Source organism: Bufo bufo, chromosome 2 (genome assembly GCF_905171765.1).
Source record: "Bufo bufo chromosome 2, aBufBuf1.1, whole genome shotgun sequence".
Classification (NCBI taxonomy): domain Eukaryota; kingdom Metazoa; phylum Chordata; class Amphibia; order Anura; family Bufonidae; genus Bufo; species Bufo bufo.
Genome location: NC_053390.1, coordinates 511,679,332 through 511,695,718, shown reverse-complemented (window position 1 = coordinate 511,695,718; position 16,387 = coordinate 511,679,332). Strand labels below are relative to the sequence as shown.

The 16,387-nt window shown below is 42.4% G+C and overlaps 1 protein-coding gene across 2 annotated transcripts in view; it reads right to left on the bottom strand.

Annotated features, from left to right (window-relative positions):
• Positions 1 to 16,387, bottom strand: part of WRN (WRN RecQ like helicase) — a 230,960-nt gene that overhangs the window by 139,065 nt on the left and 75,508 nt on the right. For both annotated transcript variants that reach the window (XM_040417879.1, XM_040417880.1), the window contains one exon: positions 5,628 to 5,734. In XM_040417879.1, the coding sequence (XP_040273813.1) occupies positions 5,628 to 5,734 (107 nt within the window). The remainder of the gene's footprint in view (positions 1 to 5,627; positions 5,735 to 16,387) is intronic.

The following is a 16,387-nucleotide window of genomic DNA, read 5'->3' as shown; positions in this document are numbered from 1 at the left end:
GAATATATCCCCAAAAGTTCAAGTCTCAAAGTGGGACAAATTATTTTTATTTTTTTTAAAAAAGCTGTTATTGTGTAAAATTTACATAAATAAATAAAAAAGTACACATATTTGGTATCGCCGCGTCCGTATCGACTGGCTCTATAAAAATATCACATGACCTAACCCCTCAGATGAACACCGTAAAAAATGTAAAATAAAAACTGTGCTAAATAAACCATTTTTTGTCACCTTACATCACAAAAAGTGTAATAGCAAGCGATCAAAAAGTCACACGCACCCCAAAATAGTGCCAATCAAACAGTCATCTCATCCGCAAAAATCATACCCTACCCAAGGTAATCACCCCAAAACTGAAAAAATTGTGGCTCTCAGACTATGGAAACACTAAAACATGATTTTTTTTGCTTTAAAAATGAAATCATTGTGTACAACTTACATAAATAAATAAATAAAAAGTATACATATTAGGTATCGCCGCATCCGTGACAACCTGGTCTATAAAAATATCACATGATCTAACCTGTCCGATGAATGTTGTAAATAACAAAAAATAAAAAAAGTGCCAAAACAGCTATTTCTTGTTATCTTGCCTCACAAAAAGTGTAATATAGAGTAACCAAAAATCATATGTACCCTAAACTAGTACCAGCAATACTGCCACCCTATCCCGTAGTTTCTAAAATGGGGCCACTTTTTTGGAATTTCTACTCTAGGGGGTGCATCAGGGGGGCTTCAAATGGGACATGGTGTCAAAAAATACAGTCCAGCAAAATCTGCCTTCCAAAAACCGTATGGCATTCCTTTCCTTCTGCGCCCTGCCGTGTGCCCGTACAGTAGTTTATGACCACATATGGGGTGTTTCTGTAAACTACAGAATCAGGGCCATAAATATTGAGTTTGGTTTGGCTGTTAACCCTTGCTTTGTAACTGGAAAAAAATTATTAAAATGGAAAATCTGCCAAAAAAGTGAAATTTTGAAATTGTATCTCTATTTTCCATTAATTCTTGTGGAACACATAAAGGGTTAACAAAGTTTGTAAAATCAGTTTTGAATACCTTGAGGGGTGTAGTTTCTAGAATGGGGTCATTTTTGGGTGGTTTCTATTATGTAAACCTCGCAAAGTGACTTCAGACCTGAACTGGTCCCTAAAAATTGGGTTTTTGAAAATTTCAGAAAAATTTCAAGATTTGCTTCTAAATTTCTAAGCCTTGTAACATCCCCAAAAAATAAAATATCATTCCCAAAATGATCCAAACATGAAGTAGACATATGGGGAATGTAAAGTAATAACTATTTTTGGAGGTATTACTATGTATTATAGAAGTAGAGAAATTTAAACTTGGTAAATTTGGTATTTTTTTATAAATAAAAATGAATTTTTTTGACTTCATTTTACCAGTGTCATGAAGTACAATATGTGACGAAAAAACAATCTCAGAAAGGCCTGGATAAGTCAAAGCGTTTTAAAGTTATCAGCACTTAAAGCGACACTGGTCAGATTTGCAAAAAATAGGCCGAGTCCTTAAGGGGTTAAAGGGAACCTGTCACCTGGATTTGGGGTATAGAGCTGAGGACATGGGTTACTAGATAGCCGCTAGCACATCCGCAATACAAAGTCCCCATAGCTCTGTGTGCTTTTAACCTGAGATGAGGGACAGGACTCATCTCAGGTTAATTTGCATATGTATCAAATCGTTTTTTTACACAATAAAAGCACACCGATCTATGGCGACTGGATATTGCGGATGTGCTAGTGGCCATCTAGCAACCCATGTCCTCAGCTCTATACCCAAAATCCCGGTGACAGGTTCCCTTTAATTTGGCAGAATTGTGTTTTTTTCAATTTAACCCCACAATTTTTTTTTTTTACATTTACCAAAACAAGACATGTGAACAAAAAATTTAAAAAGTTGAACGTTTGAGAATGTAGAGAGGAAAAAACAAAAATGCAAAAACAAAAATTGGCCTGGTCCTTGAAGGGGTTAAAGGGCAGTATCAACCATACTAAACCAGCCATAATGCCTGGTAGGCTGACCATTCTGATTATTAAAATACCTTTGTTCCATCAATCTGTTGATGCATTTAAGAGAAACAAGTGTTTTTAGGAATATAAATATTAGAGGTTTAGTGCACTGAGGACATGCCCTAGTCACTCAATGCACCTTTAGGCTCCATTCACACATCCGCAATTTCGTTCCGCATTTTGCGGAACGGAATTGCGGACCCATTCATTCCTATGGGACAGTACAATGTGCTGCCTGGACACGGAATTGCGGATCCGCACTTCCATTCCGCAAAAAAATAGAACATGTCCTATTCTTGTCCGCAATTGCGGACAAGAACAGGCATATTCTACTAGTGCCGGCAATGTGCGGTCCGCAAAATGCGGACCGCACATTGCCGCTTTCCATGTGCGGACGTGTGAATGGAGCCTGCACATTGCCGCTTTCCATGTGCGGACGTGTGAATGGAGCCTTACTCCTCAGCTCTGCTTTCCTGGACACCCCCTTCTTCAACTGGATGCCTGGTGCTCTCAATCAAGTGGAGAGAAGCTAAGGTGCACAGAATGAAAAGGGCTCATTCTCTGTGCACTTAAACTCTAATTTGGATATTTCAAACATATTTATCTGTCTAAAAGGGCATCTGTCAGCAGATTTGTAGCTATGAAACTGGCTGACCTGTCACATGTGCACTTGGCAGCTGAAGACATGTGTTGGTCAAATGAGTCTCTGCACTTTTATTGTCAGGGCCAGGCAGTGAAAAGATCATATTGCCTGGTCCTGTCAATCAAAGAGGAGATGGCGCGGCAGTTGCAGAGAGAGCAGAGCCTTTAGGAGTAACAGCAATTGCTCCTGGAGGCTCATTTGCATATATTAAAACAATTTTTCTCAGCAATACAGGAACATATGAACATGGGACCAACACAGATGCCATCAGCTGCCAAGTACACATGTAACATGTAAGCCAGTTTCATAAATCTGCTGACAGATGCCCTTTAAAAGCAGAAACGGATCATAGGTAGAAAGTTTTGTTTTTATTAGGTAAGAACCTGGTTTAATAAGGTTGAACCTGCTGACAGATACTTTAACCCCTTAAGGACTCAGCCCTATTTCACCTTAAGGACCAGGCCATTTTTTGCAAATCTGACCAGTGTCGCTTTAAGTGCTGATAACGTTAAAACGCTTTGACTATCCAGGCCATTCTGAGATAGTTTTTTCGTCACATATTGTACTTCCTGACACTGGTAAAATGAAGTAAAAAAAAAAAACATTTTTATTTATAAAAAAAATACCAAATTTACCAAAGATTTGTTAAAAATGGCAAATTTCCAAGTTTCAATTTCTTTACTTCTATAATACATAGTTATACCTCCAAAAATAGTTATTACTTTACATTCCCCATATGTCTACTTCATGTTTGCATCATTTTGGGAATGATATTTTATTTTTTGGGGATGTTACAAGGCTTAGAAGTTTAGAAGCAAATCTTGAAATTTTTCAGAAATTTTCAAAAACCCAATTTTTAGGGACCAGTTCAGGTCTGAAGTCACTTTGCGAGGCTTACATAATAGAAACCACCCAAAAATGACCCCATTCTAGAAACTACACCCCTCAAGGTATTCAAAACTGATTTTACAAACTTTGTTAACCCTTTAGGTGTTCCACAAGAATTAATGGAAAATAGAGATACAATTTCAAAATTTCACTTTTTTGGCAGATTTTCCATTTTTATAATTTTTTTTCCGGTTACAAAGCAAGGGTTAACAGCCAAACCAAACTCAATATTTATGGCCCTGATTCTGTAGTTTACAGAAACACCCCATATGTGGTCGTAAACCGCTGCACGGGCACACGGCAGGGCGCAAAAGGAAAGGAATGCCATACGGTTTTTGGAAGGCAGATTTTGCTGAACTGTTTTTTTTTTTACACCATGTCCCATTTGAAGCCCCCCTGATGCACCCCCAGAGTAGAAACTCCAAAAAAGTGGCCCCATTTTAGAAACTACGGGATAGGGTGGCAGTATTGTTGGTACTAGTTTAGGGTACATATGATTTTTGGTTGCTCTATATTACACTTTTTGTGAGGCAAGATAACAAGAAATAGCTGTTTTGGCACATTTTTTATTTTTTGTTATTTACAACATTCATCGGACAGGTTAGATCATGTGATATTTTTATAGACCAGGTTGTCACGGATGCGGCGATACCTAATATGTATACAATTTTTATTTATTTAAGTTTTACACAATGATTTCATTTTTGAAGCAAAAAAAAAAATCATGTTTTAGTGTTTCCATAGTCTGAGAGCCACAATTTTTTCAGTTTTTGGGCGATTATCTTAGGTAGGGTCTAATTTTTTTGCGGGATGAGATGACTTTTTGATTGGCACTATTTTGGGGGGCATATGACTTTCTGATCGCTTGCTATTACACTTTTTGTGATGTAAAGTGACAAAAAATGGTTTATTTAGCACAGTTTTTATTTTTTACGGTGTTCATCTGAGAGGTTAGGTCATGTGATATTTTTATATAGAGCCGGTCGATCCGAACGCGGCGATACCAAATATGTAAACTTTTTTATTTATTTATGTAAGTTTTAGACAATAACAGCTTTTTTCAAACAAAAAAAATGATGTTTTAGTGTCTCCATATTCTGAGCCATAGTTTTTTTTTTTTTTGGGCGATTGTCTCAGGTAGGGGCTCATTTTTTGCGGGATGAGGTGACTGTTCAATTGGTACCATTTTGGTGGGCAAAGGCTTTTTTGATCGCTTGCTGTTGTACTTTTTGTGATCTAAGGTGACATGCCTTCCATGCCATCGGGTCCCCCCCACAGCCCCATGGGGACCCGATGGCATCTCCGATCACCGCCGCCGCATAAGGTAAAAGCCGCAAACCACAGGACCCCCCCGCGCGCATTTAGCCGTGGCGCCTCCTCAATGATTTGAGCAGGCACCTTGTTCCGATCACCGCCCGCCGGGCGGCGTTGTTCGGAACACCACATGACGTACCGGTATGTCATGTGTCCTTAAGGACTCGGGAAACATGCCGTACCGGTACGTCATGTGTCCGTAAGGGGTTAAGTACCTAACTGGGCCTCATGTTTAAGAGGTTAGGCTAAATAGCGGAGTGCAAAATTATGGTACAAATCCGTACATACTAACAGATTGTGAGGCTGAAAATTGAAATGTGGCATCAGAAGAATTCCCTGGATAAAAAATTCTCCTTCATAAATCTAGTACTTATATCCTGTAATACTGTTCGGCTCTGTTCACATTTCCATGTTTCGTCAACTATAATTCTTCTATGTCAGTGTTACCATTTAGTATGTACGGGTGACTTGCATTATTCCTTCCCATGTGCATAACCTTACATTTGTCAGTGTTAAAACTCATCTGCCACTTATCTGCCCAAACCTCCAATCTATCCAGATCCATCTGTAGCAGTATACGGTCCTCTTTTGTGTTTCCAAGACCATATTTGCTAATAATAAATTTGGTGCATCTTACCAACATGTTGCTGTAAAATATACCATTAGTAGTAAATGTAGGCCATAGTGTGAATCCAAGCAGTGTTTGGAAAGCCTACCATCTATTATGAAGACTAGAGAGCATGTAGAGTTCTTACCGAAGGCAGTAATCGCTTGAGGTTTCCAAGGCTCCGATAAGCACTCCTGAAATCATGCCCCCATTCAGAAATGCAATGTGCCTCATCAACGGCAATAAGGCTTATACCTATAATCAAGATAAACAATGAGGTTTGGTCAGTACATCTGGAAACGGAAATCTTTATAAAAGAGAATGTTGTATATCTTTTGGATCTAGAAGTATTTGATCTCTAAAACTGCACGTTTAATTATAATACTCATTCTCTTATTTCTCTCTCATGGCACCTACTGTGGCCATATCTCCAAGACATCATACCTTTCTTGGTTCTTACATTGTTTTTTAGTCCCCATATTTTGTGTTTTGTCTGCAATTTGGCCCATTGGAAATTACAGTAGTAGGATTGTCACCTATAACTGCAAATACAGTGACAGATGCCCTTTAATTACAGGCAGGTTGGTGTGTAAAGAAAAGAAAAAAAAAAAGAAGAGATAGACCATCAACTCTAAAGGAATGGACAACCCCTCGAAAGAGAATCTGTCACCAACAGCTCCAGTGCATGTCAATGTGTCCCCATATTCATGAGCTCACGGTTCTCCCCGCTCACCTGACAGTTATCCATATGAATCAGCAACAATTGGGCGGGGAAAGCTAGGAGCTCATGGATATGGGGACACATTGGCATGCGCTGGAGCTATGCAACACAAGATTTTGGTAAAATGGCTGGGTCAGGTAAAAAAAAAAAGTGACCCAGCATTTTGCTAAGGAGATCTGTCATTTGTTTATGTTGCATTTAGTTGGGATACCATAAAACTGGTGACAGAGTCCCTTTAAAGTCATACAGTTTGGCTATGTATTGCAGGCTACAGACAAAACACTATGGTGGAAATTTATCATGCCTTCTCTTCAGAATTCTGGCTTAAAAAATTGCAAAAGTGGGCCTTTGCGACATTTTGGGCTCACTTGCACAAAACATTTTGCAACCACTCCAGTTTTGAAAAAATGGGTGGGAAAGTGGTTGTGGTTAGCTATGTTAATAAGCTTCACTTCAAATTTATCACTGAGACTTTTTTTAAAAAGTCGCAAAAAGGATGTAGGAAAACTGGAGTAGTTTTTCTAGACAAAAGTGTTAGGCTTAAAGATGAGACAAATGTATCAAACAACGTGGAACATTTGATAAATCTGGAGAAAACCAGAGTTAGGCCCCTTTCACACGGGCAAGTATTGCGCGCAGGTGCAATGCGTGAGGTGAATCTGGACCCATTCATTTCTATGGGGCTGTGCACATGCGCAGTGATTTTCACGCATCACTTGTGCGTTGCGTGAAAATCGCAGCATGCTCTATATCGTGCATTTTTCAGGCAACGCAGGCCCCATAGAAGTGAATGTGGCTGCGTGAAAATCGCAAGCATCCGCAAGCAAGTGCGGATGCGGTGCGATTTTCACTCATGGTTGCTAGGATGAAAGTCTATTCACTGTATTATTTTCCCTTATAACATGGTCAAAAGGGAAAATAATAGCATTCTTTATAACAGAATGCTTAGTAGAAGGTCAATTGAGGGTTAAAAAATATAAATAAAAATTAACTCATCTCCACCAATTGATCGCGTAGCTGCTGGTCTCCTGTTCTTTCTTCAGGACCTGTCAAAGGACCCGTGGTGACATCACTGTGCTCATCACATGATCCATCACCATGGTGATGGGCCATGTGATGAGCTCAGTGACGTCACTACAGGTCCTTTGACAGGTCCTGAAGAAAGAACAGGAGACCAGCAGCTACGTGATCAATTGGAGGAGGTGAGTCAATTTATATATATTTTTTTAACCCTCAATTGACCTTCTATTAAGCATTCTGTATTAAAGAATGCTATTATTTTCCCTTATAACCATGTAAATAATAAAATTTACAGAATATGGAACCCAAACCCGGACTTGTGTGAAGAAGTCCGGGTTCGGGTCTGGGTACCAAACATGCAGATTTTTCTCACGCGCGTGCAAAACGCATTAAAACGCTTTGCACTCGCGGGGAAAAAAATCACGCATCTTCCCGCAACGCACCCGCATCTTTTCCTGCAACGCCCGTGTGAAACCAGCCTTAGACTTACCGGTAATTCTGTTTCCTTGAATCCACCATAACGGCTATACATGAGATCGACCCCTTGACCTCTATAGGGGCAGGAACACAGAGTTTAAAATCCAACACCCACGCTCACCCGTCAGTTTTTACAAATTACCCAAGTGGGTGTGAGAATAATTTTTTTTTGTATTACCTAATTTTAGAATAATTTAGAGAGGGAATATACGAGCAGTCATGGTGGATTCAAGGAAACAGAATTACTGGTAAGTCTAACTCCGGTTTTCCATTTCATCCACCATGACGGCTATACATGAGAACTACAAGATAAAATGGTAGGGTGGGCTACTGCTTGCAGAACTGTCTGGCCAAAGGTTAGATCTGCAGAAGCAGTGACATTTAAACGATAATGTTTAATGAACGTATTTATACTTGACCAAGTAGCGGCCCTACAAATTTTGTCAATAGAAACGTCAGCTTTTTCACCCCAGGAAGAGGCCATTGCCCTGGCGGAATGGGCTCTCACGTTAGAAGGCCCCATAAGGCCCATTTGGGAGTAACAGGATATTGTGTTCTTTATCCAATGTACTATAGAGGCTTTGGAAACCTCCTTCCCCTTGTTTTGGCCTAAAAACTGAATTAGAAGGTTATCGTCTTTTCTGAATTCCCTAGTAGCTGCCAGGTATTAGATAACTGTTTCCCTTAAGTCTAGGAGATGGAAATGTTTTTCTGTTTTCGGCAAAAAGAAGGTAAGATTATCTCCTGGTCTCTATGGGAGTCGGAGACGACTTTTGGAAGAAAGCCAGGATCTAATCTAAGCATGATCCTGTCAGGACATATTGTAAGATAGGGTTCCATACAGGAGAGGGCCTGAATTTCCTCCAGGCGTCTAGCTGTTGTTATAGCTATAAGGACGGCTGCTTTAAATGAAAGGTGTTTTATGGAAATATCCGATGTAGGGGTAAAAGGAGACTGTGTCAGACCCCTCAGAACCAAGTTTAGGTTCTCACAGAGGGGTCCTAGGGGTTAAGGATGGTCTCAGTCTGGAAGCGGCTCTTCTAAATCTTTTTAGCCATCTATGATTAGCCAGATTAAAATTGTAGAATGCACCCAGGGCGGAGACCTGGACTTTGAGAGTACTTGGTCTAAAGGCCCAGATCTAATTCCCTCTGAAGGAAATCCAAGATATTTTGGATACATGGGGATGACATATCCGGGGAAGTATCCCCTAACCAACTACAATACCTTCTCCAGATTTTAAAGGTAGATAGCTGAGGTAACCTTTTTACTACTAGCTTTTAATGTACTAATAACCCTGTCCGAGAGGTCTTTGCCTCTCAAGATCTCGCTCTCGGGATCCAGGCGGACAGCTTGAAAAAAACTGGGATTCTGATGAACAATTGGACCCTGAGACCGAATGTTCCCCATCAGAGGTATTTCCAACGGTTCATCTAGGGCTAGTTTCTTCAGGATGGCGAACCAGCTACTCTTTGGCCAGTAGAGAACTATTAATATCATGGTTACCGGATTCCTTAGAATTTTTTGAGAGGAGCTGAGGAATTAGGCTCCATGGTGGGAAAGCATATGCCAGGTCCCATGATCATTTTATCGAAAAGGCATCTAATGCCCACGGTTTTTCCCTGGGATTTAGGGAGCAAAAGCATCCTATTTTTGCATTTGTCTAAGAGGCGAACAGGTCTATCTGCGGTGAGCCCCATTTTTTGCAGATCTGTTGGAAGACTTCATGGTTTAAAGATCATTCCCCTGGGTCCAGTGTTCTTCTGCTCAGATAATCTGCTTCTACATTTTCCAAACCCTTGAGATGGACTGCTGTAATTAAGAGGACGTTCTTTTCTGCCCAATAATAATTTTTTTATGCTAGTAGTATTAAACTTGATGACCTTGTGCCTCCTTGATGCTTTAGAGATGCAACAGTCATGGTATTGTCTGAGAATAGATTTAAATGTTTTCCTCCTAACATGACCTGAGATACCTTTAGGGTCTCCCAGACCGCTCGTAACTTTCTGTAGTTTGAGGATCTTTTCCCTACTTCTTCTGACCACCTTCCCTGCCAGTTTGTGGAGGACTACAGGGTGGAAGCAAAGGATCTCCAAAACCGCTTGAAGAAGAGGGGATACCCTGATCAGGTCCTCAAGAACTCATAGCAGCATTCATTATCAGTGAATCGTAATATGTTACTTGAACCATGGAAGAGAGATGATGACAATGATAAAATCCGCATCATTGCCACGTTTGACGAAGCTCATCAAAAAGTACGGGATGTCCTTACCTGTTACTGGGGTATTTTACAGTCTGACCCAGATGTAGGACATCTTGGGGATGCTACCCAGACTATCACGTATCGTTGAGACCGCAACCTAAGGGATAGACTAGTTCATAGCCTCCACCAAAGTCAACAGCCAAATACATGGCTTAGCCGACAACCTTGTGGTACTTTCCGGTGTGGAGGCTGTGCGTCAATTGAATGAGGTAACAGCTTTAGGAATACGGTGACAGGGAAAAAGTTTATAATTCGTTCATTTATCAATTGCAGAACGAGTGGTGTCATTTACCTGGTAACATGCTATGCGGCCTGCAATATGTGGGCAGGACAATACGGAAGTTTAGGCGACGGGTAGGGGAACATCTAAACGATATCCGTAATGGAGCCGATACTCCAATTGCACGCCATGCCTGCGCGATGCATGAGGGCAGAGTCGATGCCATTAAATTTCAAGGCATTGAAGTGATTAGAAGAATGCCGAGGGGTGGGGACTATGATAAAAGACTGCTTTAACCACCTCCGGACCGCTGTACGCAGATTCGCGTTCCGGAGGTGGCAGCGCTGCGCACAATCACGCATATACGCGTCATCTCGCGAGACGCGAGATTTCGCTCAAAGCCGGCCCGCGCATGCGCATCGCGGGTCGGCAAAATTCAAAGAACAAGTTCGTCACCAGCCTGCCAGCAACGATCATTGGCTGGCAGGCTGGCGATTTTCAAAAAATCCAATCAAAAGTCATATAACAGATCATATTAGTAAATATGATCTGTTATATGGCTTGTCTGCTCCTGTGCTGGTCCTTTTCGTCGGTTGGATCCAGCACAGGAGCAGACTGAACTGTGAGTACACCAAACACTACACCTTAGCCCCAGATCACCCCCCTGCACCCCAATTAACCCTTTGATCACCCCTTTGATCGCCCCTGTCAATCACTAGTGAAAGGAAAAAAAGTGATCAGTGTAAACTGTCACTTTTTTTTTTTCACTGGTATTGGCTGTTAGGTTTTAGGGATAGTTTAGGCCCATTGGTTAGGTAGTTAGCGTCAGTTAGCGCCCACCCCACCGCACCGCAGTCAATTTTATTCGCTGAATAGCGTATTGCTAATCAGCATTTGTACTTTTATAGTATCTGTAAGTGATCAAAACTGATCACGGTCAGATCTATAATAGTATTAGTGTCACTTTAGTTCGCCCTCCACCCAAAACGCAGTGTTTGCCCGATCAGGCCTGATCGGTCGCCCACACGTGCGTTCACCCACACCCGCCCCACCGCAGTGACAAAAAATATATTTTTTTTGATCACTGCACATTCATTGTACACGCACTGCGGCGATAAAAAAATCAGTTTTGATATTTTTTATCAACCGCAGCGGCCTCTGGTACTTCGCTAGCCTCCCCTTTGTAAGACAGGCTTGCTTTTTTTCTTGGGTAGTCTCAGGGAATACCCCTAAATTTAGTAGTCCAAATGTCAAACAAGGGGTATTCTTCTGAAGAGGCCTACAGGATTCTGACCCAGTCGGATGAGGAGTGGGAACCCTCATCTGACGAATCTAGCGGGTCAGAATATGAACCGGTGGAAAGCAGTGGCTCTCTGACCCAAAGTTCGGACGAGGAGGTGGAGGTCCCTGGCAGCACCAGGCGTACCCGGCCCCGTGTCGCTAGACCACAGGTTATGCAGGATCCGCTTCAAGAGCAGCAGAGTGGGGCTGTCGCTGCCGGATCACGTGGTGAGGCATACACCAGCAGCGCAGCCCTCCCTGGACCTAGTACCAGCACTGCCGTACAACATGGTGACGTGGCGAGCACCAGAAGGGCAGTTGAAGCTGGTACGGTGGCACGTGCACTAGTTACCCCGTCGCAGCCACCGCACAGACAGGCCTGTAGAGCCCCTAGAATCCCTGAGGTGCTGGCAAACCCTGATTGGCAGTCACCAACTTCAGCCGCACCTGTAGTTCCCCCTTTCACCGCCCAGTCTGGAGTTCGGGTTGAGACAGCTCAAATCGGTTCGGCCCTGGGATTTTTTGAGCTGTTCTTGACTGCGGAGCTCTTGGACTTAGTCGTGGCAGAGACAAACCGGTATGCCACACAATTTATATCCGCCAACCCGGGAAGCTTTTATGCCCAGCCTTTCCGGTGGAAACCAGTCCAAGTTTCCGAACTTAAAATTTTTTTGGGCCTTCTCCTCAACATGGGCCTGACAAAAAAGCATGAATTGCGGTCATATTGGTCCACGCACCCGATTCATCACATGCCCATGTTCTCTGCTGCTATGTCCAGGGCACGATCTGAGGCCATCCTCCGTTTCCTGCATTTTAGCGACAACACCACCTCCCGTCCCAGAGGCCACCCAGCTTTTGACCGGCTACACAAAATTCGGCCCCTCATAGACCATTTCAACCAGAAATTTGCAGATTTGTATACCCCCGAGCAAAACATCTGCGTAGACGAGTCCCTAATACATTTTACCGGGCGCCTTGGCTTCAAACAGTACATCCCAAGCAAGCGTGCCCGGTATGGGGTCAAATTGTATAAGCTCTGTGAAAGGGCCACAGGCTATACCCACAAATTTCGGATCTATGAGGGAAAAGATCAGACCCTGGAGCCGGTCGGTTGCCCTGACTACCTGGGGAGCAGTGGGAAGACAGTCTGGGACTTGGTGTCACCCTTATTCGGCAAGGGGTACCATCTTTATGTGGACAATTTTTACACAAGTGTGGCCCTCTTTAGGCATTTGTTTCTAGAACGGATTTGCGCCTGTGGCACCGCGCGAACTAGTCGCGTGGGCTTCCCCCAACGGCTTGTAACCACCCGTCTTGCAAGGGGGGAGAGGGCTGCCTTGTGTAACGAAGAACTGCTCGCGGTGAAATGGAGAGACAAGCGTGACGTTTACATGCTCTCCTCCATTCACGCAGACACGACAATCCAAATTGAGCGAGCAACCCGTGTCATTGAAAAGCCCCTCTGTGTCCACGACTATAATGCGCTCATGGGAGGGGTGGACTTCAATGACCAGATGTTGTCTCCGTATTTAGTTTCCCGCAGAACCAGACGCTGGTATAAGAAGGTGTCTGTATATTTAATTCAATTGGCGCTGTACAATAGTTTTGTTCTCTACAGTAAGGCTGGGAGAACACGATCTTTCCTCAAATTCCAGGAAGAGATCATCGAGAACCTCCTTTACCCAGGAGGTTCCGTGGCCCCATCCACCAGTGTAGTTAGCCGTCTACACGAGCGACATTTCCCCAGTGTCGTTCCTGGTACCTCAACCCAACCGTCACCCCGAAAAAGATGTCGTGTCTGTAGCAGGAGTGGAATAAGGCGTGACACCCGCTATTTCTGTCCTGACTGTCCTGACCACCCTGCCCTATGCTTTGGTGAGTGTTTCCGGAAGTACCACACACAGGTACACCTAGCATAGGGATTGCATCTCACAGGACAGGCACACAGGGCTATTAGGGCCCTTTTACTCTCAGCTGCTGCAAACCTCTCCTTTCACCTGGGATAAAGTGCATAACGTACTTCGCCACATCTTTGGGCGATTTGCGCTTTGCACATTGTCCCATGGGGAAGGAGAGGTTTGTTCTATAAAGGTAAAAAAAACTAAACAAAAAAAAAATTACCGGTAAGTAAAAAAGTTAAAAAAAAGTTAATATGTTCTGTTCTAAAGTTAATAAAGTTATTGCTTTGCGGCCTGGTTTTTTCTTTTTTGTTTTGTTTTTTTTACCTTCCAGGTGGACCAACCGATCGACCAGCTGCAGCACTGATGTGCATTCGGACAGAAGCATTGCGCTGCTGTCAGATTACACGCAAGTCGGTGTATGCGGCGCTGCAAGACGAGATTTCTCCTCTGCAGTAAAAGATATGTTTGCCGAGGCATATGAGCCGAGTAGGTGGCGGTGTTCATATACTTTGGCAAACACTTTGTATATTTAAAAAAAAAAAAATCCCGGCAATGATTTATTCATCCACATCGATTGATGTGAATGGAGAAATCTGGTTTGCCAGGGCATACGAGCTGAAGTGGGTATGGTTGTTGGGCGGAGCTCCTATGTCCTGGCAGACGCCTTTCCCCTCCTTTTTCTTTTTTTGGCAGAGATTTTTTCATCCACATTGATCGATGCGAATGAAGAAATGTGTGCCGTTCATTTTTTTCTTTCAGCCCAGAGGCTGAACGGAAAAAAAAAAATCTCATTACCCGTATGCTCAATATAAGGAGAATAGCAGAAACTCCTAATGCTGGGCATACATGTAATGATTGCGGAGACCCTCAAATGCCAGGGCAGTACAAACACCCCACAAATAACACCATTTTGGAAAGAAGACACCCCAAGGTATTCGCTGAGGGGCATATTGAGTCCATGAAAGATTGAAATTTTTGTCCCAAGTTAGCGGAAAGGGAGACTTTGTGAGAACAAAATCAAAAAAATCAATTTCCGCTAACTTGTGCCAAAATTTTTTTTTTTCAATGAACTCGCCATGCCCCTCATTGAATACCTTGGGGTGTCTTCTTTCCAAAATGGGGTCACATGTGGGGTATTTATACTGCCCTGGCATTTTAGGGGCCCCAAAGCGTGATAAGAAGTCTGGTATCCAAATGTCTAAAAATGCCCTCCTAAAAGGAATTTGGGCACCTTTGCCCACCTAGGCTGCAAAAAAGTGTCACACATCTGGTATCTCTGTATTCAGGAGAAGTTGAGGAATGTGTTTTGGGGTGTCTTTTTACATATACCCATGCTGGGTGAGATAAATATCTTGGTCAAATGCCAACTTTGTATAAAAAAATGGGAAAAGTTGTCTTTTGCCAAGATATTTCTCTCACCCAGCATGGGTATATGTAAAATGACACCCCAAAACACATTCCCCACCTTCTCCTGAGTACGGAGATACCAGATGTGTGACACTTTTTTGCAGCCTAGGTGGGCAAAGGGGCCCACATTCCAAAGAGCACCTTTCGGATTTCACAGGTCATTAACCTACTTACCACACATTAGGGCCCCTGGAAAATGCCAGGGCAGTATAACTACCCCACAAGTGACCCCATTTTGGAAAGAAGACACCCCAAGGTATTCCGTGAGGGGCATGGCGAGTTCCTAGAATTTTTTATTTTTTGTCACAAGTTAGTGGAAAATGATGATTTTTTTTTTTTTTTTCATACAAAGTCTCATATTCCACTAACTTGTGACAAAAAATAAAAACTTCCATGAACTCACTATGCCCATCAGCGAATACCTTGGGGTCTCTTCTTTCCAAAATGGGGTCACTTGTGGGGTAGTTATACTGCCCTGGCATTCTAGGGGCCCAAATGTGTGGTAAGGAGTTTGAAATCAAATTCTGTAAAAAATGACCTGTGAAATCCGAAAGGTGCTCTTTGGAATATGGGCCCCTTTGCCCACCTAGGCTGCAAAAAAGTGTCACACATCTGGTATCTCCGTACTCAGGAGAAGGTGGGGAATGTGTTTTGGGGTGTCATTTTACATATACCCATGCTGGGTGAGAGAAATATCTTGGCAAAAGACAACTTTTCCCATTTTTTTATACAAAGTTGGCATTTGACCAAGATATTTATCTCACCCAGCATGGGTATATGTAAAAAGACACCCCAAAACACATTCCTCAACTTCTCCTGAATACAGAGATACCAGATGTGTGACACTTTTTTGCAGCCTAGGTGGGCAAAGGGGCCCATATTCCAAAGAGCACCTTTCGGATTTCACTCGTCATTTTTTACAGAATTTGATTTCAAACTCCTTACCACACATTTGGGCCCCTAGAATGCCAGGGCAGTATAACTACCCCACAAGTGACCCCATTTTGGAAAGAAGAGACCCCAAGGTATTTCGTGATGGGCATAGTGAGTTCATGGAAGTTTTTATTTTTTGTCACAAGTTAGTGGAATATGAGACTTTGTAAGAAAAAAATAAATAAAAAAATCATCATTTTCCGCTAACTTGTGACAAAAAATAAAAAGTTCTATGAACTCACTATGCCCATCAGCGAATACCTTAGGGTGTGTACTTTCCGAAATGGGGTCATTTGTGGGGTGTTTGTACTGTCTGGGCATTGTAGAACCTCAGCAAACATGACAGGTGCTCAGAAAGTCAGAGCTGCTTCAAAAAGCGGAAATTCACATTTTTGTACCATAGTTTGTAAACGCTATAACCTTTACCCAAACCATTTTTTTTTACCCAAACATTTTTTTTTTATCAAAGACATGTAGAACAATAAATTTAGAGCAAAATTTATATATGGATCTCGTTTTTTCTGCAAAATTTGACAACTGAAAGTGAAAAATGTCATTTTTTTGCAAAAAAATCGTTAAATTTCGATTAATAACAAAAAAAGTAAAAATGTCAGCAGGAATGAAATACCACCAAATGAAAGCTCTATTAGTGAGAAGAAAAGGAGGTAAAATTCATTTGGGTGGT